The sequence below is a fragment of the Pangasianodon hypophthalmus genome, chromosome 15 (assembly GCF_027358585.1).
Source record: "Pangasianodon hypophthalmus isolate fPanHyp1 chromosome 15, fPanHyp1.pri, whole genome shotgun sequence".
Classification (NCBI taxonomy): domain Eukaryota; kingdom Metazoa; phylum Chordata; class Actinopteri; order Siluriformes; family Pangasiidae; genus Pangasianodon; species Pangasianodon hypophthalmus.
Genome location: NC_069724.1, coordinates 17,435,033 through 17,459,216, shown reverse-complemented (window position 1 = coordinate 17,459,216; position 24,184 = coordinate 17,435,033). Strand labels below are relative to the sequence as shown.

The 24,184-nt window shown below is 39.1% G+C and overlaps 1 protein-coding gene across 1 annotated transcript in view; it reads right to left on the bottom strand.

Moving 5' to 3' along the window:
* kcnt1a (potassium sodium-activated channel subfamily T member 1a) overlaps window positions 1–24,184 on the bottom strand; it is a 48,384-nt gene that overhangs the window by 21,496 nt on the left and 2,704 nt on the right. Inside the window, exons 2-9 of the mRNA XM_053239992.1 lie at window positions 19,469–19,624; window positions 12,620–12,699; window positions 12,135–12,237; window positions 11,928–11,969; window positions 11,725–11,773; window positions 11,563–11,622; window positions 5,193–5,267; window positions 5,016–5,099 (exon numbers count right to left, since the gene is read on the bottom strand). Of these exons, the coding sequence (XP_053095967.1) occupies window positions 5,016–5,099; window positions 5,193–5,267; window positions 11,563–11,622; window positions 11,725–11,773; window positions 11,928–11,969; window positions 12,135–12,237; window positions 12,620–12,699; window positions 19,469–19,624 (649 nt within the window). The remainder of the gene's footprint in view (window positions 1–5,015; window positions 5,100–5,192; window positions 5,268–11,562; window positions 11,623–11,724; window positions 11,774–11,927; window positions 11,970–12,134; window positions 12,238–12,619; window positions 12,700–19,468; window positions 19,625–24,184) is intronic.

The following is a 24,184-nucleotide window of genomic DNA, read 5'->3' as shown; positions in this document are numbered from 1 at the left end:
TCATTCAGAGACAGCAAACTAAACAACATATCTGGTACTCCTCTAAGTCATCTCTAGAAATCTAGAAATGAATGTGTTTGCTGTAACTAAAATTTAAAAGCAGCTCCAACTTTAAATTCAGACCAGCCTCAAATACAACACAAATACCACACTGAGGTACAGTGTATGTATGGACATTATCTGGGAGCAAGTTAGTGAAGAGCTTTTTGTATGTTGCAGCCTGCTACTTGCTGCGTGTGACTCTGTGTCATAACCACTAAAGAGACTTAAATCTAAAGGCATTATAGAAACAATTGTGCCTCTACTGGTGATCATACAAAAAAACTTTCCAGACATATCTCACATGGACTTCATTGCATGCTAATCAATGGTTTAAAACTCAGAAATTTGGGAAAACTGAGCTCTCTTTTCTTGGTCATATCATTTCTGCTTCTGTCTTACAGCCAAATTCAGATCATGTACTTCTGTAACACAGGCTCTTTCTCCTAATGATGCATACTCTCCGCAATCCTTTTTTGGCTTGAATAGATGGTATTTAAGTTCAACACCAACTATGCTACGTTTATGCAACTTCTCCATGCACTACTTCAGAAGTTAGCCATGTTAACCAGCCCATTGCTGCCAGCTCAGCCTTTTCTTTATTTAATCTTGTCAAGTCAAAAGTAATCACTACAGATGCCTCGAACTATGGTATTGGTGCTTTGCATACTTGGCAGCATGGCAATACAGAAAAAAAACATTTGCTTTACAATAGGTTTTATGATGTGTTTTGATGATGTAATTTATTTTCCTTTAGTTTGCTTTGTACTGTATTGGCCCTTTTCTCTTTGTCTTCACACTACATACAATATACAATTTGTTACTTAGTTAACTGCTATCAATCTAACATCCAATATCTTTTTCACTTCTTTCTGAACTTGAGTGAAATCAGTTTTAGAACAATGTATGAAAGTATTTGCAAATTGACCTTTAGAGCTACATAGTCATGAGTGAAAATGTGTGCGAGAATGTTTGATATGTTCAAGGAATATATTTTGTGTCGAGGCAATAAAAAGTATATTTACATTGCAAAAGGGTGGCTCCCACAGTGAAAAAACCCTGGATACTGCATTTTCACACCACCTCTTTTTTTTTTTTTTAAACCAAAATGGCTCTATCATTCGTGGAACTCAGCATGTGATCAGACCTGCAGCTTATGCAGAGAGTGACAGACTTGTATTGATAGCCTGGCATGGATCCCCAGGTGGAAGATGCCAATAAATCATGTACCACATGGATTAAGTATGATAAGATAGCCATTACACATGCAGCCCTACTACAGCCCGTTCCCACAGCTGATGTCTGGGAGAAAATAGCAGTTGATTTGATGGGACCTTTCCACAATGCTGCATGTGACTGCCAGTTTCCTTGACAATCATTGTTTATGAAGTTTGTTTCTACCGTGTTCAACCGACAAGCTGCTTATAATAATCACTGACAATGGCTCTCAGTTTGAAATATTCCTGAAAGAGAGTGATATCAAAGTAGCTATGTCTACTACCTACAAGTTTTGCTGTTTCAACACTGTTCAAGAACTTCCTACAAACTGCCAACATTGAAAGTAACAGACTTTGTGTGCAAGTCCTTCGTGAGTGAGTGAGTACACACATACTGAGCAACTCCACATGCTGTGACCAACATATAACCTGCTGAACATTTGTGTGGGCACCCCATTAACACAAAACCACATGTAAGACTTCTTCCATTCACTATACCTACTCAGGAACAAAAGGACTTTGTAGCAAACCATTCAACAGAAACAGGAGAAAAAGAACTACTACAAAGATCAGCATTATGGTGCTAGACCATTCATGTTAGCTTCATTTTCTGGAGAGGGAAGCCAATTCATCAAGAATTGACTGTCTAGCTTACTCAGCCTTACATGGTTATGACCCACAAAGACCCTGCTGGGTACTTCTTTTCAGATGGTAAAGTGTGGAATGAAAGCCTCTCTTGATCCAGTACCTTCCATTACAATTACAGCAATAACTATCACAACCACCTTACCAAGAACGCTTTTTGCCCTTGTCTCCTCTGTTGCTACACAAAAGACAGAGAGCGTGACCAGCCCTCGGTGCTGTTTAAGAACTATTTTACTTAGAATAAACATTGGACAGATGGTATGAGAAGAGAAATGTATTTCTCTTGTCAGCATGTCTGGCAGACTTCTTGTCATGGATGGCAGCTCATCAGCTGAAAATAAATCCCAGCAAGACTGAGCTGGTGTGTATCCCTGGTACATCCCCAAGTTCATATTCTGTGATTTCCCTGACAATTCTCAGATCACCCATCTGACACACAACCACGGGATAGTTCTGGACAACCAACTACCCTTCTCACCTTACGTTGCTAAGGTTTCTCCTTTATAACATCAGAAGGATCTGGCCATTTCTTTCCACAGAGGCCACTGAGGTGTTTGTTCAATCTCTTGTCATCTTGTGCCATCCGACACTTTCCACTGATCCAGGATGCATCTACTAGACTAGTTTTCCATCTCCCTAGGTTCTCCCACTTCATCCCATTGCTGCTCTCCATCCAGTGGCTTCCTGTAGCTGCCTGCATCAGATTTAAAACACTGATCTTTGCCTACAAAATCAAAAATGAACCAGCCCACACCCACCTGAATGCACCTTCCTCACCAAGCACTTAAATTAGCAATAGATTAATAGATTTGTGTGTTTTAATTTTTGCTGTACTAACCTCCCTCCTAAAAGGGTTTTTAGCTTGATAATATTCTTGGTCCTTGATTGGCATGAGCTAGCATGAGGATATGCGTTTGATAATGGCTACTGCTAAATGCTGTAAATGTAAATGTAAACCAGGAATGTGTTTTCTATATGTTGATATTTGGGTTATCACTTACTGTATATAATAACAGCAAGGATTAGTTATTAATTAATGGATTTAGGATTATGCTACAGTATACAACAGAAGTTAATACACCCCTGTGCAATATCAGTTAAATGTCAAATGATTCAAAATTGTATCACCTCTCAATAATTGTATTATTGCTAAGTTGACAAGTAGAGTATTTCCTCTTATGAACAATCAAAAATAAATAGTTTAGAAAGACTATAATGAAAATACAAGCCCTAAAGTAGAAACTCAATGCAACAAAAGTGAATACACCTGTGATCACTGACACACAAGTTAGAAAACCTGTGATCAATGAAAGAAAATTGAGTACATCTGTGATTTCCAATTAGCCAGATTGCATTAAAATGGTTATAAAATGACCTGTGAACACCGGAACTTTCTAAATTTTGGACCTATGGGCTGTGTCTGTCTGCATGTCTGCATCATGACACCACATGGAAAAGAACTGCCAGAGGATTAAAAAAATCTGATCACAAAGATGGAAAAGGATACAGGAAGATTGGTGACCAACTAAAGATCAGTCGAAACACAGTTTCACAGCAGCAGTAATAAGGAGGTATAGAATGAGCTATAGTATCACTAATCAGAGCAGCAGTGGCTGTCCTCCTAAAATGACACCACGGACAGGGCACTACTTGCAAAATCTAGCTCTGAAAAACAGACAGACAAGTGCTTCAGGATTGGCACAGGGGTTATCAATGGAAATCGGAGTTTCTGTGACAGCTCAGATAGTGTAAAGGACATTGCATAATGTCAACCTCTATGGACAGCATCCAAGAAAAAAGCCTTGCTTGCTCTTCAGCACAAAACTGCAAGATTAAATGCCGCTAAGAACATGAAATGAAGCCTGATGAATATTGGGAGCACATTCTTTGGTCATATGAGACCAAGATTAATTTGTTCGGCTCAGATGGGGTCCAGAATGTTTGGTGTGAACCTGGCCAGGACTACCACAGTGCATAGTGCATAGTGCCGACAGTGAAAAACGAAGGTGGGAGTGTGATGATATGGGGCTGCATGAGTGCCAAAGGTGTTGGGGAGATACCAAGATGACTCCCAGTCTCCAGAAGCTTGGCAGAAGAGGAATATTCCAGCATGATAATGATCCAAAGCACACTGCCAAAATCATGCAAGAGTTTCTAAAGAAGAAAAAAGTGAAAACTATGACCTGGCTAAGTATATCGCCTGACTTGAATCCAATAGAACACCTTTGATATTTTAAAGAGAAAGGTAGAGCAACACAACCCCTCCAGCAAAGATCAGATGAAAAAAAAATGCCTCTGAAGAATGGAAGAACATCTTTCCAGAATTTTATGCAACACTGGTATCCTCCATGCTGAGGAGGATTGAGAATGTCATCAAAAATAAAGGTGTACAAAGTATTGAAAAAATAAAAGATTTGAATCTCAGTAATGAACAGTGTACTGACTTTTGTTGCATTGAGTTCCTACTCTGGGGCCTGTATTTTTAATCTAGTAAATCTAAACTGTTAGTTTTTTTTATTTTTTAAAAGATCAAATACTTTACTGTTCAATTTAGAAGTAATGCAATTACTCTAAGGTGATACAATTTCAAATAATTTTACATATAAGTGATATTGCACAGTGGTATCCTCATTTCTGTTGTATACTGTATTTGGTGTCTGATTTTTTTGTGTGTGTGTTGGGTGGGGGAGGTATTGCTGATTGCTTGTGTTTAAAGGTGGTGGGAATAGATAGCATAGAAATGAGCACAGAAATGAGTTTATGTTCTGTTGTTTAGTTTAGTTGTTCGCTTGTAGAATTTAGCTTTCTATCTTAAATCAAACCAGTAAAAATACTTAAACATGGTATAGTCATCTGCTAGCTATATCATAGCAGTCATTGTACCCATTATATCACACACATTTAAAAACATATACACACGCAAGAAAGACACAACAAAAGTTATTCTGACTTCTAAATAGATAAATTTATAAATTTTAAATTTATATCCTGAATTTATATATTTCTGTAAAGCTGCTTTGTGACAATGTCAATTGTTAAAGTGCTATACAAATAAATTGAACTTAGAACTAAACAAAGAGAAAATAGGCAGCACATAGATGCACACACACTTACGATCATGTTCTCCAGAGCATGCTTGGCCAGCCAGCAGTTGAGAAAGACGGGGATAAAGAGGTTCCTCAGAGTCGGCCAGAAGATCTACAAACAGAGACCAGAGGTAATGGAGGTCATGAAGGTCATGATTTATTTTCATCTCTAAAGAAGAGAGCTGTGACAATCAAAGCTGGTTACCGTGATTATGAAGGGGACGGTATTTAACATTTCCAGTAAGAATGCCACCTGGAATATTTGCTCCCAGATGTTACCCTGAGTAACACATACACACAAAAACACACTATAACTATACTGACCATCAGTATTTCATCCTTAAAGTTATGTATATGTTATGTATATATATACACACAAACACACACACAAGTAACTATACTAACCATCAGTATTTCATCCTTAAAGTTATGTATATGTTATGTATATATATACACACAAACACACACACAAGTAACTATACTAACCATCAGTATTTCATCCTTAAAGTTATGTGTATATATATATATATATATATATATATATATATATATATATATATATATATACATATACATATATTCACACACACTATATGGCCAAAAGTTTGTGGACACCTCATTGTCACAACCATATGTGGCCCTTCCCCAAACTGTGGCCACAAAGTTGGAAGCACACAATTGTATAGGACTTTTTTGTATGCTGCAGTGAGCTCCATGAAGATGTGGTTTCCCAAGGCTGGTGTGGAAGAACTCGAGTGTTCTGCACAGAGCCCTGACCTCAACCCCACTGAGCACCTTTGGGATGAACTGGAACAATGACTGCACCCCAGACCTCCTTGCCCAACATCAGTGCCTGACCTCACTAATGCTCTTGTAAATGAATGGACACAAATCCTCACAGCCACTCTCCAAAATCTAGTGGAAAGCCTTCCCTGAAAAGTGGAGGATATTATTAAAGCAAAGGGGGACTAAATCTGGAATGGGATATTCAAAAAGCATATATGGGTGTGATGGTCAGGTGTCCAAAAACTTTTGGCCAAATAGTGTATCATTTATAATACAATATAGTATGTATTATATAGTGATCACATTTAACCACCTATCACTGTGGGTGTTGCTGGTTGATTAATCGTTTATAGCTCTAGGTTGTTCAGGGCAACTGCTGAAAAAAGTGGGCAATATGGCCTTTGATGAATATTATGATATTTGGGATATTTCTGCAAAAACAGTATTCCGTAACAATATGGGTATAATATTGTTTTAATATTGTTTATAATATGGGTTTAAAATATACAGTCCAGCCAACTGTAACAAGTATACCTTCATCAAATTCATTCCACTGCTTGCAGATGCTCCAGGTATGCTTGTCTGAGTTGATTTGGTTTGTTATTTAACGGTGACTGAACAACTTTTTGGAGTTTGTCCTCAGTGTCAGTAGTAAGCCTACTCACTGCACTCTTCACCATGTTTGTTTCTTGTTATGTGTCATGAGCACAAGTGACTCATGCTTGAACATGCTTACCAGGGTTCCACTGTAAGCTTTTTGCTAAGGAACACTCATGCTTCTCTCTTGTGAAAAAGAGGAGCACACAGAAAAATCCAAGAGCACAAATCTGATAAACACTTATTCATTTGAACAGCTGTTATCAAACAGTGAATTGGAAAACTTTATTAGACTTACTTTTCTTAAATAGACAATCCAGCTCTGTCTGAATAGCTATCAATGCCAAGACCGTTCTGATCGAGCTAATGACCCAAGCTGGTAGCCAAATGCTGTTCTCCTTCTTCCATATAACTTGTCTAAATTGATTAATAAATATTTGAGATTTTTTAATTGCCTTACTGTTGTGTCTATCGAGTTGCATTAGTGATGGTAATTAAAAAATCCTTCACATCTAATAGCACTTAGCAACTTGGCATGTCTTTTCAACAGGAATAGTATTAATCTGTTAATTAAGAATAACAAGGAGACACTGGCTCACTGGAGCAATGCAAAAAATCTGACTAGAATCTTGCAATGACTTTATAAAGCCTGATGTGTTTTCATTCACGACACAACTGAACAGCACCAGGGGCTGTATTCAGAGTTGAGATATGCGTACAGGAGGAGTAAATATGGAAATTGTACACATCAGCATTCAGACCTCAGATGTAACTATGGACTTATGCTCTATTTGCGAGGTGGAGTTTGCTGAAAATCGTTCTCAGTTGCATTCAATTTTTCTTGCACGAGATCAGCTTGAGTAATGTTAAGTCCAGTATCTCTGTCTGATCAGTGGGCAGTAAGTACACTCAAAAAAAAACAAACAAACAAACAACTATGCAATATCATTGAAGTATTAAATATTTCAAAAATAATCACATCATCACATCTTTATCAAAGACACTGCTTATCTCAAGGAGCAAATTTCATATGGATAAAATTATGAACTAAAAGTGAGCTGTACGTGTAGCAGATGAGTGGTTGGTCAGCTTATCTTTCAAACTGTGGGCATGCTCAGTAGAGCACATTTAGCTCAGTACAGTAATAAAATAAAATGGATGCAGTCATTTGCTACAACTCTCAACAATAGATTCAGATTTTTCACCCTTGTCTAAACTTCACATTTTTTGGCACTATTTTGATTCTTTGTACCAAAAAATAGGACATGCTGGATTAAGTGCTAAATTCAGGCTGGAAGCCATATTGTTAAATTAAACCATATATTTCAGTGATTAATGATATAATTACAACTAGGATTGGTCATACAGCAACATATTGGCAATATGCTAGACTCTTATTAGATGCTTATTTGAAGGCTTGCCAGTGGCCATTTTATTAGGAATACCTCTACACCTGCTCATTCATGGAATTAGCAGCAACTCATGTGGCAGCAGTGCATTGAATAAAATCATGCAGATACAGGTCAAGAGTTAATGTTCTTGAAAAAAAAGTTAGTTAATGTTCACAGAAAAAAAATCTGATTTCAGTGACTTTCACTGTGGCATGGATGTTGGTGCCAGACACCTGGGTTTGAGTATTTCAGAAACTCATGATCTCCTGGGATTTTCATGCATGGTTTACACAGAATGGGGAGGAAAAAAAACACAACAAAAACATCCAGTGAGTGTCAGCTCTGTATGGAGGAAATGCCTTGTTGATGAGAGAGGTCTGAGGAGAATGGACAGACTGGTTCGAGCTAACAGGAAGGTAACTCAAACACCCATTCTTACAACCATGGTAATCAGAAAAGGATCTCAGAATGCACCACATAAGGTTTCACTCCTGTTAGCCAAGAACAGGAAGCTAAGACTACAGAGGGCACAGGTTCACCTAAACTGGATGGCTGTATATTGGGAAAAAAGATGTCACCTAATTTCAAAATGTATTTACAACACCTAAAACATGAATTTCAGGGTGCTTTATTGTGGTTAAAACAGGATTACCACTATCTCACTATGCACACAATACTCAATTCCAATAGTTTTTTATAATGTGAAGTGATGAAACATTTTACTAATAACAACAGTAGAATTGAAAGCTGACTGAATTTTTCACAACTGGCTATAGCAGGCAAATCAACATTGGCAGAACAGCAAGCAGCCTCATCATCATTCATGCTGGGAAGAGAAGCAGGAGGAGCAGACAGCCTCCTGACATGTGGAATGCTTTTTAATCAATAACGAATTTTGTTTGTCAAATAAAGTTTTTCTCAGTTCATATAACACATTAATCAAAACTAAAGTCAGTGGTCTCAAAACAATTAACACACCCATCTGAACTGCTAATCATTTTGCTACACATTGTTCATTTTTACACAAATTGCAAATAATGTCATTTAACACCTTTGATACAGTTATCAAAACCTACAGTAACTTTTCTATAGTTTCCACACAAATAAGAAAAATCTGTCTTTTTTCCATGGACAACTAACAGAACTCACATTGAAATTTCTATTCAGATTGCAATCTTCCTGCATTCACATTAACTTACATTTATGTCAGCTGTGGTAGTAAAGCACACAGTGCAAACTGCTAAACTATTCACACAACTATGTGCTACATATATTTAAAAAAAGACTCGCTTTTGGATGTGCCTACCCAGGAATAACTGGTATTGAGGCACTTTGTGATGGTTTGGGACAATCTCCAATTCCACTATCACTGATGCACAAGCGGATTAAAAGCCATGTTTACAAATGGTGTTTCTTTCACCATATTCTCCCTTTCTGAATCCTGTTGAATTCCTCTCTTCCTGGAGATGGAAAGTATATAAAAGCAACCTGTATGACAGTAACATTTCTACAGGCAATTGTGCATTGGTTGAAAAATCCTGTTGTGTGATTTGGAAAAATTCCATTTCTAAAGAAATTCCCTTTCTAAAACCTTTGTATACAGCAAAGAAAGACAAATGTATGTCAGGGGAATATGCAGTGGAAATGTCTGATGAATATGCTTTATATTTAGTGTACTTGGGGAACAATAACTGGATGCATTATTTAATTAAAAAGGTGACAGGTTTATAGTTATGAGATCGATATTTTATTTTATTTTTTTTTTAAATAAAAATGTTATAGGTGTCAGACAAGGACAGAGGAACAGAGACGCACACAGGTAAAAAAGAGCTTTATTACAAAAGACAGAATGTCCAAAAAACAGATAACAATCTGTGATTAAAAAGACAGACACCATGTCATCCAAAATGGGCAAAAAAAAAGAAGAGCATGAAAAAACAAATGAACGGTAATACAAGGAATACAGCAATAAAGCGAGCTGGAGAAGAAAGCTTAGTAAAGCAGGCAAAAGCGTGAACAAGACTTTGCAAAGAATGAGACACACTGGGGCATTTATATGCAGAAGTTAAACAAGATCAATGAGTTACAGGTGAGAACCATGCTTAGGCAGGGAGGTACAGCGGTGAGTGGGAGTGGCTGTTAGTGGAGAATTCTGGGAGTTGACGTTCCTGGAGGAAGTGGTGATTATGACAATATTGGCACCATTCCACAAAATTAACAGTGTTTTGATTGCTATGTTCTGAGAGCATTGACTTTGGTTTAAAATATATGTCATATTACTGAGAAAAATTAAACAATATTAAGTCAAGGGTGGTAGCCTGCACTGACCAAAATCTGGTTTTGCACATCTGCTACTAATTCCAAATTCAACTTGCATCTTGACAAAAATAAATAAATAAAATAAAATAAAAGTTTTAGTGGCAAGATGTTGTTTGGGCCAAAATTGTTTCGCATAAAGCAGCTGAATGAACCATAAAATAAATCGATTCAGTTACTGTGTGAGATAAAGCAATTAGCTGATGCAAGCACATTGCTAAATAGGTAACACATTACAATTCAATTCAATTCAATTCATTTTTAGTTGTATAGCGCTTTTTTACAAAGGTCATTGTCTCAAAGCAGCTTTACACAAACAAAAGTAAAGTGAAGTGTGTGTGTGACGTCTCTGATGAGCAAGCAGAGCGACGGTGGCAAGGAAAAACTCCCTGAGATGGTGACAGGAAGAAACCTTGCTGCTCAACAACTCATAGGTAAGTAGACAGGAACTAAGCAGAGTAGTTCTTCATTAACATTTTATAATGACTGAAGTGTTATTGTGCTCTTCAGTAGTTAATGATGATGTGGAATAGTATAACACATGGGAATTCATTATGAATAGTACTGAAGCATTAGTGTTTTGTTATTTAAAAGTAAATTATTTACAAAATTATTTACAACACACAGTATGTCAGTTGAGAATATTATTACTTATTGCTACATTACCGCATTGTACTTTTGTTGACCATCTCTTTTTTTAGACACTGACCGGCTGTCAAGCATTTCCCGATTGCGCAGAGCGCTTGTGTGCAGAGGCGCTCAGCACGCATAGCGGCCCACTGCACTACGGCATGTTCTTCCAAACTGTCATGTGTTTGTTTAGTTTGCCATGTGTGTTTTTGTTTTGATTCATGTCTTGTCTCCACCCATGTCTGGTCATTAGTTGTCTCCCTCGTGTGTCTTGATTACATGCAAAGTATTGTTCAGTGTTTACCCACCTGTCGTTACCAAGCTATCTGTTTCTGTGTTCGCTATTTTGGTTTCTTGACTTCTGCTAGTTTCCTACCAATATTACTATTTATTTTTTAGTTGGTACTAAGTTCAGTACAGAAGCCATAGATTTAAATAAAAAGCTAAATCTGAAATTTTGATGCTTAAGCTGTAAACAGTATATCATTGGTGAATTATAACTGTGATATTATTGGCTTTGACAATACTGATTTATAACAGATTTATCACTCAGTACATGTGTCTATTGTATGCTGTGATCATCCTGTCAAATCTTAAATGCTCCAGATGAGAGTTTCTGTCTGCTAAATTAATTTCACCTCATGATTCATCAAACACACACCCTTTCACTACAAATGAAGCAGGCCATTATATCACATTACATCCTGTATTCACAATATGAACAATTATAATCACACTATGATAATTTAGTTATCATAGATTTCTTCTTAACTACAGTCTTAACCACACACATGCACACACACACACACGCACACACACACACACACACACACACACACACACACATATATATACCTTGTAGCTGAGGTACATGAGCAGCATGGCCTCCAGGAAACTGATTGATGCTACAATCACCTACCAAGTACAACAACATGATGAAGAGCAGGAAGATCAAATGTGAGCAGTTAAATTACATATTTATTACACAATCCGAAACATTCGTAATCTCCAGCTTACCTGAATTGCCCACACAGGAGTTTTTCTATCCACCCACAAGATTAGCTCCCTGAGAGAGAATAGAAGAGGCATACAATAACAGAATGAAACAGAAAGAGAGAGAGATGTGGCAAAAAAGAAAGCATGTCATATATTATACATTTTTATCTAATGCTATTTTGAATAATATGATTCATTTGCGTGATTAAGCAATGTACCCTCACCAGTTTATCTCATCATACTGAGAAGTGTTGTTGCATTTCATACTAGAGCAAAATAGATAGATAGAGACAGAGAGACAGATAGGTAGACAGACAGGCAGATAGACATAGATAGGGAAATATTCTTATATTAGAACATGTTCTAAACAGCATTTCATTCAAATGGAATAATTTAATGCAAAACACACATACACACACACACATCCTAACCATGTGTTGCGGAGATGAGCTGGGTTATCGGTCATCACTCGTATGATGTAAAGCACACACGTCAGAACCTTCAGACAGAAGTTAAAGATTCGGATGCGCAGACCTTAATGAACAAAGAGCCCAAAATTCAGATGAAAGGTCATGATCTCAAACATTAGGGAGACACTTGCTATGAAGGCTATTGTGTGTCAAACATTTGTGTATATCTATAGTCAGGTTCAAAGGTCTGTTTCTCTGTCAAACTAACAAATAGCAAATAGCAGCATAACATCAGCCCAGCTGGCCATTATCACAAAATATACCTCTCCAAGCTAATAGGTCACTTTCAGTCAGCTGTTTACTGACAGGTACATTATGCCTTAATTCTGCCATCTGTTTACATTTTAGGAACCATACTTTAAGAAATCAAGAATTAAGGATTCAGTCTTCTGTTAGAAGAAGTATGTTACACAAGGCTAAAACAATCAAATATAATGCCAACTTACTGGAGCGCTGGTTTTTAATGAAGAATAGTTTGAGTCTCTCCTTGAAGGTGTTTTCGTTCACATAGAACTCCACGTGTACCCTACAAAGATACCACGCACATCATCAAGATACATATTTTTACTTGTTAAGATCAGATTTATTTATCAGTCTGATCCACCACTGATCATTTTACTATCATGTCACAAAGGATATTAGACCTGAATAAAGTCTGTGCCCATTGCCGCCAGTCCTGATCACCCTCTCTCTGGCTCTGACCTGTTCTTGTCAAGTATATTTGTGGACTTTCCGATTGATCTCAATTAAGTCATTACATCATTATTTATAGGGGGAAAGTCACTTGTATTCAGAGATGGGTTATGCACGTGTTTAAGTTTATTTTCTGGGTGCACCATTCAGTATATTACAATTATTTGTATGTAGTTCATGCCTCCAAAGTTGCCAGAGTTTGGGCCTCTGCCCGTATACTCAAAAGTGGAAGACCATGTGGAGGCCTGGGGCTCCATCTGGAACACAAATAATAAAGCCTTCAACCATTTATCCTAATTTCAGCTATCATCATTTAGAAACTTATGAATAATGTTTGTCAGCAGTTAGGATCATAGTCAAAGGTTGATATAGCTTGGGGTGGAGATGGGGATAAGCTCCCATTTCTCTAGAAATACTCCATATGGGTGCGTGTCCAAACACCTCTGTCAACCAAATCCAGCTCCTGGCCTTTACAAATGGCTTAGCTTCTAAGCCTGGTGGACCACGTTTTCAACAAACAGGAGAAGGGGTGAAGGCAGGTCACTGGTGCCTTAAAACCAGTTGCTTTGGACAGATGGGATTTGTTAACCTTGGATGGCTGCTCATCTAGCAAGATAAACTCCAATTCCAAACCTCCGCAGCCTTGTGACCATACCTACTTATGGGAAAGGCTAGGGGAGTCAACCCCGAAAACAAATCCGGAGACGGAGTCCCTAAAGGCAGTCTGACATTCAGTGTCCTTCTAGCAACTCCTGCAACACCGCTGGTGCCAAGTTGGGTCGGCATCTGTCGTTACCTTGGATCCACCAGCTGTGTGGAGAGGAGGGGGTCTGCTGCATGGGCAATAGCTGATCCGCTATAGTATCCTGCCCAGGCTTTGTAGCTCCAATGGAGAGGACACTCCAGCAACGTCGCAAGGTGTCAGCACAACACGGAAAATGGCAGTTACCGTTGATAAACCCATCCGATTGGCGTAGAAACAGGTGCCGGGGTTACTTCTGACGGTGGGAGAGGTCATTGCATCTCATTGGATGGCTACCGCCTGCCCAGGCTGGGCAGCCCTCAGCCAGTAAGGTGCCATCCCGCTATGGCCTGCCTGCTTCACTGGGTGTGTGCAGCTTAGAGAACAAACTCGACAAGTAGGCCACAAACACTGCACCAGGCATGAGCATGGTCTGCTTTAACGGCACAACACTGGAAGCCTTCCCAGTTGGCAGTGGAGTCAAACAAGGTTGTGTCCTTGCGCCGACGCTCTTTGGCATCTTCTTCTCCATGCTTCTCCAATATGCCTTATGAACTGTGGCGAGGGAGTCTACATTCACACCAGGGATGACAGCAAACTGTTCAATGGCTCCTATCTCCGAGCTAAGACTAAAATCAAAAAGGTACTCATCCGTGAGATGCTTTTTGCCAACGATGCTGCTGTGACGTCACACACAGAAGACGGTCTGCAGCAGCTTGTCAACTGATTCTCCCATGCCTGCAAGGAGTTCAGACTGACCATCAGTCTGAAGAAGACCAGCGTCATGGCCCAGGATACAAACTCCCCTCCTACTATTGTCATTGACCGGGAAAACATGGAAGTAGTCAAAAATTTCATCTACCTCGGGTCCACCATCTCCAATTCTCTCTCCATCGATGCAGAGGTGAACGGCAGGATTTCCAAGGCAGCGGCCATGGCTAGACTGAAGCAGAAGGCCTGAAACAACCCAAAACCCAAAGACCAAACTGCTCTTCTACCAGGCTAAATACGCTTCTCTACAGCAGCGAGACTTGGACTACTTATGCGAGACATAAGAGGAAACTCAACAGCTTCCACCTGAGGTGCCTACGTGCATTCAGTGGCAGGACAAAGTATCCAACTTGGAGGTTCTGGAATGCGCCAGCATGAACAGCTTGTTCACTACTCTCAGCGAAAGGCGTCTTTAATGGCTTGGCCGTGTCAGGAGAATGGAACAAGGCTGCATTCCCAAGGATTTACTATACAGAGAGATAACAGAGGGCTCAAGGCCGACTGGACACCCATTTCTGCGCTACAAAGATATGTGCAAGAAAGACATGAAGCTGTCCAACATCATTGTCAACACGTGGGAAAGTAGTGCAGATGACTGCTCCACTTGGTGCCTTGTTGTTAGACAGGGAGTACAAAAAGCTGAGGAGGCCAGAATAAAAAACCTCGCTGCAAAGAGTTCAAGGAGGAAGGAAAAAAAACAATAGCAGCCTCAGCAGGCATCATCATTCATCTGCAGCAGATGTGGCACAGACTGTTATTCTGAGTCGGATTATTCAGCCACTCGTGGAGGAGCAGAACATCACCAAACTGGAAGCTACACCATCGTCTCTCGAAGACGGAAGGATGCCCGAGGAGAGTTACAATCTCTTTTGGTATTCTAACTTGGGAGATTATAACAGTGCCTCAGCCACACACTTTGCAGAGATCATCCACAGAGGCACAGATGATTCTGGATACCGCTTCGCATAGTTGTCAAGGACTTTGTTTTATGCTTTTCAGCGACACCAAATGATATGTGTGCACATGACTGTGAATACATATGACCTTCACCTCCCAACACCTTTCCAGTACCTCGTCTTGCATCAGCCTTTGGTAGATGTGCTGTGCACAGCCTGAATCCAACAAGGCCTCTGTATGACACTTCTGGATTGGGGGATGGCCTCATGACCACTGGAGGCCCACCTCTATTTGGGCCATCAGGATCACTTTGCTTCCAGTTCATTTATAGTGTTGCTTTCTATGAGATGTTTATGCAAGCTCAAAATAACTGACAGGAAGGCCTCTTGTAGAAAAGTTTGCTGATTTGTTAACACAGCCATACTGGGTTAAAAAGTTTAGTTGCTGTTTGCAGAGGCCAGGACAGTGACAGGTTTATTTTTTATGACGTGATGGGTATGTACAAACAGTTCAACTGAAGTGTTCTCTAAAAATCAGTGACACAATCTTTAAATCCTGCTCAGCAGGAGTAACAGGAAACAATGACAGCACAACACAAAATACCCACATATTATATGCATATTTTTTATACTAATTTGATGCTGTCATAATTCATGTTTATATTGGTTATGAGTGATGTGATCATAAAGCACTGATTATGGCCAACTCCAGAACTCTTTTTTTAAACATTCATTCATTCATTCTTTTTCAGTAACCATTTTATCCTGGTCAGGGTCACTGTGGATCTGGAGCCTATCCTGGAAACACTGGGCCTGGGGCGAAAATACAAAATACATGGAAGGGAAGCCAGTCCATTGCAAATTAGCAACAATGATGTTTAAAAAAACTGCTATGATTGATATTTTGAGCTTAATCATTTAGGAATACTACAGTTTTTCTAAGTTTTATTTTAACTCAGTATTTTTATGAACAAAAAAGCATTTAGTGCATTTTATGTACACAGAATTTCGAAATTGTTTCGATTCTATAAGTAATATCTGGTAAAACCCTGGGAGGGAATAAAAGCATTAAGTCTCATCCTATGAAGGCTGCAGACACTTGTAGAGGGATCTTAGACCCCTCCTCCACGATAACATTTCAAAATCTGCCCCCTCTAATTCAAACCACAAGTATAAATCAGGTATAGGGTGTAAGTCTGGAAATGGTCACTGCAAAACATTGGTTTTGTATTTCTTAAACCATCACTGTGTTGATTTGATTATATGTTTCGGCCATTGCTATGTTGAAAGATAAATCTACTGCCAAGCCCATGGTAGAGACAACAAGGTGTTGCACTAAAATCTTCTGGCAGAATTCAAGATGCCATTTCAATCTTCCCAAGAGTCCCTGGATGTTTAGCTGCAAAACAACCACAACCACAAGTGATCCACCACCATATTTTATAGGGGGCATTTCCTCAAACACAGTCCCCATTTTACACCAAACATGCTGATGTGGAAGGCCAAAAATGTTTATTTGGTCTCATTAAATTAAAAAAACACTGTTCCAAGTGTAGATTAAATGAGGCTTGGTGAAGTTCAAGTGCTATATTTTGTAAGCTCTCTGGATGGACTTATTTTACTTGACTCTTCCAAACAGCTTGTTGTTATGGAGGTGACGACTAATACTTGATTTTGAAACTTGAAAATCCAAGAATCTTGGGTTTCTTTGCATCCCTCACCATTCTCTATACTGGGATGGCAGTATGCTTATGCATTCTTTTTCCTGTGGAATTTACAGCTGTTCCCGATTTTTGATTCATGCTTACTGATATTTTCATCTGCTTATATTTTTAAAACATTCTTTACCTGATTTCACCACTGGTCAAAAAGCTCTTTGGTTTTTCCCAATCACAAAGAAAGTTTACATGTGTACAACTTTATTTGGTAAAAGTCGACCAAAAGGTCTTGAATGCTGCTCTTGGATAGCAATTTGTTTTAATCATTCTGTAGGGAAATTAAATCATTTTTTCACATATTTTTGTGAGAGAATACTATTAAGATCTTTTAGAGTAATGGTAAAGAGTTTTTATATCCCTCAATAATTATTGTCCAATGTCTTGTAGGGTTCCAATAATTCCATAGTCACTTTCTTTCTTTTGTAACCTTTCATGTCTTTGTTGGCCGTAAAATTAGATTAGCAGCAGACCGATATTTTAGAAGTAAAATGGAATATCATAGAGAATATCTGTTTTGGAAGAACATTTTGTATTTTTGGGGGGGTAAGGGCTCCCTTCATGTCCTAAACTAAGAAAACTGCACCAACAGATATTTCACAAGTGTGAAACGTTATGTGTTGTGAGAAAGCAGCTTCACTGAAAGGGGTTCAAATTTGCTGCAATGCACATGCATGGTAAATAAAAGGGAGTGGGAAATTAAGGAATGCAGCTTACTAAAAGTTTGATTTAAATGTGTTAATCCAAGTTCTGTAATTTAACAAATGAGATAATTACTCAATTATTAAGCAAGAGACTTCTGCCAAACTAAAATAAGGAAGTCAGCAGACAGAGGGAGAGACACGCTTGGAAAGACAGAGAGATACTCAGGGTGGAAAAGAGAAAAAGACAGAGAAAGTGGAATATCATGCTCTAACATTCTCATCACTACCTCTGACCAGAATTACTGCCAAACGAGTCGAGCCTCCATGTGACTGCAGCAGGGTTAACCCAGGATGGCATGGTGCTCTTCACCTCCATCATGTCTTTCTGTAACAATGCTATGGAGCGAATGACTCACAGGAGTGCAGGATTTCAGAACAGCTCGCCCACACATACAAATACACACACTCTGCTTCACGTGGGTATGTGTGTCTCTGTGTGTGTGTGTGTGTGTGCGTGTGATCATAACAGCAGGAGCTGTCGCTGGGCTTATTGACTAGCATTTCAGAGAGTCAGCGAACAACCGTATGAATAGTTGAAAGTTAAAAAAAAAAAATTCCAACTTCCTGGTGAAAAATCTATAAATCTAATAAAAACACAGATTCTCTCTCTTTCTCCTTCTTCATCTCTGCCTTACTTATTCTGTGGTTCACAGTGGTTGCCACAGCAACATGGCACATACTCGACAAAAATGATCATCAATACAGTTGGCCTTGAGAATGGCACAGTGTCACTCTAAAACAGTTTATATGAGTGTGTGGAGGTGTGTTTGTGTGTGTTAGTGTGTGCGTGCTTTAAAGAAACCATCTGATAAAATGAAAGTCATTTCAGGGATGGAAGTTGCCTGTCTCCATTAGGCTATTTCTTTCACACAAAAAAAATAAATAAATGCAATTTAAAAAATATGAAAAAAAATAAACAGAATAAAAACAAAAATATATCACAGTTACTGCTGCTGCTAAGCCACACTCCTGCATTACCTTCTGACCTTCAGAATGCTCTGATGACAGGCTATCAACACTCTCCTCCTGGATTGGTTCATTACTCAAGTTCAGAGACTCAGAAACAGTCAAGAGTGCATTACGGTCTGTCTCTAAAAGCTCCTCTGAGCTTGACTCTTCAACAAACTGTTGCATTGTTGAATATCATTTTTGGTCATGGCTGTCATCCTTTTTTCTTGCATGACTTGACAGAGCTCATCCTGAAAAGTCACCCTGAAATTATGAAATTAGTTACACTCCTAGCTCTGCATCAATGGCTTCCACACTGTTACATGCGGACACAAACTCTAGGCCATGTATCATGCAAGAAATGGCAGTAGTAGTACAGACCTTGTTTAATTAATGAATTCTGGAGATAAATTGTCGTTTGCCATTGCCAAAGATTTGACCTTGTGCAAATTTCACAGGGTTGTTTGGTTGGATTCCATATGAATAGTAATTTGTAAAGCTACAAAAAAGTAAAATGCTTTTTGAATAGCTATTAGCACAACCATTTACGGCATTTGGCAGACACCCTTATCCAGAGCAACTTACATTTATCTCATTCTATACAGCAGAGGGTTAAGGACCTTGCTCAAAGACCCACCAGCTGTAGCTTGGTGGTGCTGGGATTTGAACTCACAACTTTCCAATGGGTAGTCCATTTTAACCACTAAGCTACCACAACCACTACAACTGTAAGCACAGAATTACACAGATCATGGAATCCTGCAATTGGGAACCACTGGGTTTTGGGTCCATGCTTGCCTTCGCTGATACAACGAGGATGCCATACCTGTCCTCACTTTGGCATGGCTGGTCGCCCAGCAACAGTTCACGGAAGCGGGCACGGCCCTGGAGGGGTGGGACATCAGGTTCACCAGTGGCCATCTTCAGTCCCTGAACATTGAGCACAACCCCACTGAGCATTTGGGAGCAGTCAGAAGTCACACTAAGAGAAGGAGCAAACAGGAAACAGAAAACAGTTTCAATCAGGAACAGAGGAAAACCCCATAATAAATTCTACTATTGGTAAACTGTATGCAATGGTCCTCATTTATCAATCAAAATGTTGTGTGTAAATATTTGGACAAGACAGACTGAAATAAAATTATTTAGCTGGATTTACAAAATTTTTGGAAATGCTGATTTTCTTCTTCTTATTTGCGTGCTGTAAAGTGATCCTGTAAAATGCAAATCACCCATAAAGTGTATTCCTGATGTAACTTGCATTTAGTGACGACCATAAAACTCCACAAAAGGTCAAGTGCGCTAAACTGAAAAAAGGCAGAAGTTCTTTTGACTTACGTCTCTGCCAATAAAAATATTTAGCTGTGTAACAGCACCTGAAAAGGTCAAAATCTAGATAGAAATTACAGAAAAGGTGAATCAGGTATGAATTAAATGAAGTGAAAAGAAAATGGCGTGACATGAAAACGGAGGAGAAAAAAAATCTACACTGTTCTCAGGCGATCATGCACATCAAGCACGTCACACAGAGAAAATGCTATTTTAAATTGTTGTAAGTGTCACGGCCAATGTGCTGCACAGCATGAAGAGAAGATGCCATGGCAGACGTAACTGATTTATAATACAGCTTTCATCCTCTGGAAAAATCATACTGGTCTTTAAACATCCTGTCTCTCATACCGTAAGTGTGATTTTAATCTTCCGTCAGCTAAGATATTTGTTTATGGCTTATGGCTATGTGCAGACAGATCAGCCCATCTTCCATTTATACAGCATTTGTTTGTTAGAATTGAATGACTAGTTTTATTTCTCTTAATGTATGGGTTTGTGTTGGCTGGCTTTCTTTATTTTTCATATTCATTTATGAAAACAAATAATATAATTATAAATATGTTCTTCTTTTGGCTGCTCCAATCAGGGGTTGCCACAGCAGATCCTCTGCCTCCATTATAGAAATCCAGTTTATGATCTGCATATTTGATATGGCAAACGTTTTACGCCGGATCAGCTTCCTGAAACAACACTCCCATTTTATCCAGGCTTGGGACCAGCACTGAGAGTGCACTAGCTCATGCAACCCCGGTGGCTGGGTATGGTACATGACGTGGGACTGAAACCCATAACCCTGAGATTAAGAGTCTCATATTTTTCCGACTGAGCTAGCCAGGCACCTGATGTAATTATAAAAATAAATATATAAAACAACTGGTTTCACAAAATTTTCTCCATGGTACTCTTAGTCCCCATTATCAGTAATTATAGCAGCATACTATTTAAATAATCAGTGTAGTGGTATAGCCTATATTGTGAAAATAAATACCTGTAACAGAAAAGGGAAAAAAACAAAGTGATAATGTTTGTAGTGTTATCAGTAACGTTCATTTACACGACATTTATTTTAGTAGTTACTGCTAATATTTGACAACAAGTTTGGCATCTTTGGCCAGGCAGTTTTTAAAAAAGTCTAACACAAATCTTGCAGATATTACATCTCATTCAGTGCCTCTGTTGCTCTGTGTTGAACTGTAGGCTCGCTCAGCTGCTAACTTCTCTCTGAACAGTAAATATATATAAGCTAGGAAGGTTAAGGAGGAAGCTAGCTAGCAGGTTAAGATACTTTCTGTTATTTTACTTCTACAACTATTTCTACAACTGTTGGCAATATGCATAATTTTGGCAAAAAATTGTGACAACCCAATTGGTTGGGTGGGGAATGAGTCACAGGAGGCAGGCATCTGGACATCAGAGCTTTCTTTTTATTTTCAAGGGAGCACGTTTCAGCTTGACCTGTTTCAATGAAATAAAAAAAAAATAGAGAACACACAAAAACAATTTGGCTGCTTGTCTCAAAGTCAACTTCCATCCATGTTCTCAGACCTCTGCCTCTCTCTGGCATCAGCAGCTTACTGAGAAATAAGAGGCACGTGAGTATGCTGCCATTAACAACGCACAGGTGCAGACACTCATTCATTACCTGCTCATTCTCTCTGACCTCTCCTTCCTTCTTTTGACCATCCCTGCTGTCATAGTGTTAATGCTGAATGTAACTATCATTTCTGTGACAAGATTTTCAGGGTTTTTTTTATAGCATTTTTGTGCTATAAAGTGTTACAGTTGCTGAGCTAATATAGTCGAGTGGAAAAGTTTGCACAGCATGAGACAAAATATAGAAGAAAACGCTTTTCAAGTTATTTTGCTACTGTGTGTCCCACATTTCATTTTTTACTTCTTAGAATACTATTTCATGTGGAATTGGAAAAAATGATAAAATAATAATAATAAATCCATTTAAAAAAAAAATGGTAGATTTTCCTTTTTTTCACCCATACTTCAGAGGAGATGCAAACATTTGCACACAACTGTTGTCTGACCCTGAGTTCACATTAGTCACTCATGTCGCTTGTACTGTAGTTTGTCTCTTGTATGCATGAAGCAAGTGCTACTGTTCTTGCTTGTGGCCATGTACCGGACATCCAGCGTTATTAGATCCAATGAGAAAAGGTAGTAGTCAAAATGTATAGCCTATATCATGCGAGTTATTGCAGTATATAACTTAAATCTTAAATGTATTTAAAGTGAAAAAGTGTGAAAATTTCTTGTCTGATGTACAGTGAGGTCAATAAGTATTTGATCACCCTGTGATTTTGCAAGTTCTCTTACTTAGAAATCATGGAGGGGTCTACAATTTTCAGCATAGGTGCATTTCCACTGTGAGAGACAGAATCTAAAAATAAAAATCCGGAAATCACATTGTATGATTTTTTAACAATTTATTTGTGAATTACGGTGTCAAATAAGTATTTGATCACTTGAGTCAAAAAATTTTAATATTTGGTACAGAAGCCTTTGTTAACAATTACAGAGGTCAAACGGTTCCTGTAGTTCTTCACCAGGTTTGCACACACTGCAGGAGGGATTTTGGCCCACTCCTCCATACAGATCTTCTCTAGATCTGTCAGGTTTCGGGGCTGTCACTGAGCAACACGGAGTTTCAGCTCCCTCCAAAGATTTTCTATTGGATTTAGGTCTGGAGACTGGCTAGGCCACTCCAGAACCTTGATATGCTTCTTACGGAGCCACTCCTTGGTTTTCCTGGCTGTGTGCTTTGGGTCATTGTCATGTTGGAAGACCCAGCCACGATCCATCTTTAATGCTCTGACTGAGTGAAGGAGGTTTTTGCCCAATATGTCACAATACATGGCCCCGTTCATCCTCTCCTTAATACAGTGCAGTTGTCCTGTCCCCTGTGCAGAAAAACACCCCCAGAGCATGATGCTTCCAGCCCCATGCTTCACTGTAGGTATGGTATTATTGGGATGATACTCATCATTCTTCTTCCTCCAAACACGGCGAATGGAGTTAAGACCAAAAAGTTCTACTTTGGTCTCATCTGACCACAGGACTTTCTCCCATGACTCCTCTGGATCATCCAGATGGTCCCTGGCAAACTTCAGACGGGCCTGGACATGGGCTGACTTAAGCAGGGGAACCTTCCGTGCGATGCAAGATTTTAAACCATGACGTCTTAGTGTATTACTTATAGTAGCCTTGGAAACGATGGTCCCAGCTCTCTTGACGGCATTGACCAGCTCCTCCCATGTAGTTCTGGGCTGATTCTTCACCATTCTTAGCATCATTGATACCCCACGAGGAGAGATCTTCCATGGGGCCCCAGTCCGAGGGACATTGACAGTCATCATTAGCCTCTTCCATTTTCTGACAATTGCTCCAACAGTTGTTCTTTTTTCACCAAGCTGCTTGGCAATTGCCCCGTAGCCCTTTCCAGCTTTGTGAAGGTCTACAATTTTGTCTCTTGTGTCTTTTGACAGCTCTTTGGTTTTGCCCATGTTGCTACTTAGACTTTGGCTGATTGTGGGGTGCACAGGTGTCTTTATGACAGCTAACGACCTCAAACAGGTGCTACTAATTTAGAATCATGAGCAGAGTGTAGCTGGACTATTTAAAAGCAAAATAACAGGTCTTTGAGGGTCAGAAATCTGTCTGATAAGCAAGTGATCAAATATTTATTTGACACAGTAATTCACAAATAAATTGTTAAAAAATCATACAATGTGATTTCCGGATTTTGAAAATTGTAGACCCCTCCATGATTTCTAAGTAAGAGAGCTTGCAAAATCACAGGGTGATCAAATACTTATTGACCTCACTGTATGTTACACACCAGGCTTCATATTAACTTTGTTAGCAGCAGAAGCTAACTGTACTAGCTACATACACTCACCAGAGGCACCACCATATGCCTAAATATCTATACATCTTCTTCCAACTAGGTTTGTCGCTTTGCTGCTCACTAATATGAACACAGGTGATTCCACTGCCAACCCAGGACCCACTGCTCCTAGTCCAGACTCCAAACCAGCACGGACTTTGCAACTCGTACATTCTTCTAAATGCTAATCTACTCAAACAGTTCATAAACATTTGTTCTTTGCCATTTTTTGCCATCTGGTTTGCTAGCAATGGGCAAATTGCACAAATACTTCCACAGTCTTCTTAATATTGTGTTTCCTGCTCTTTAACC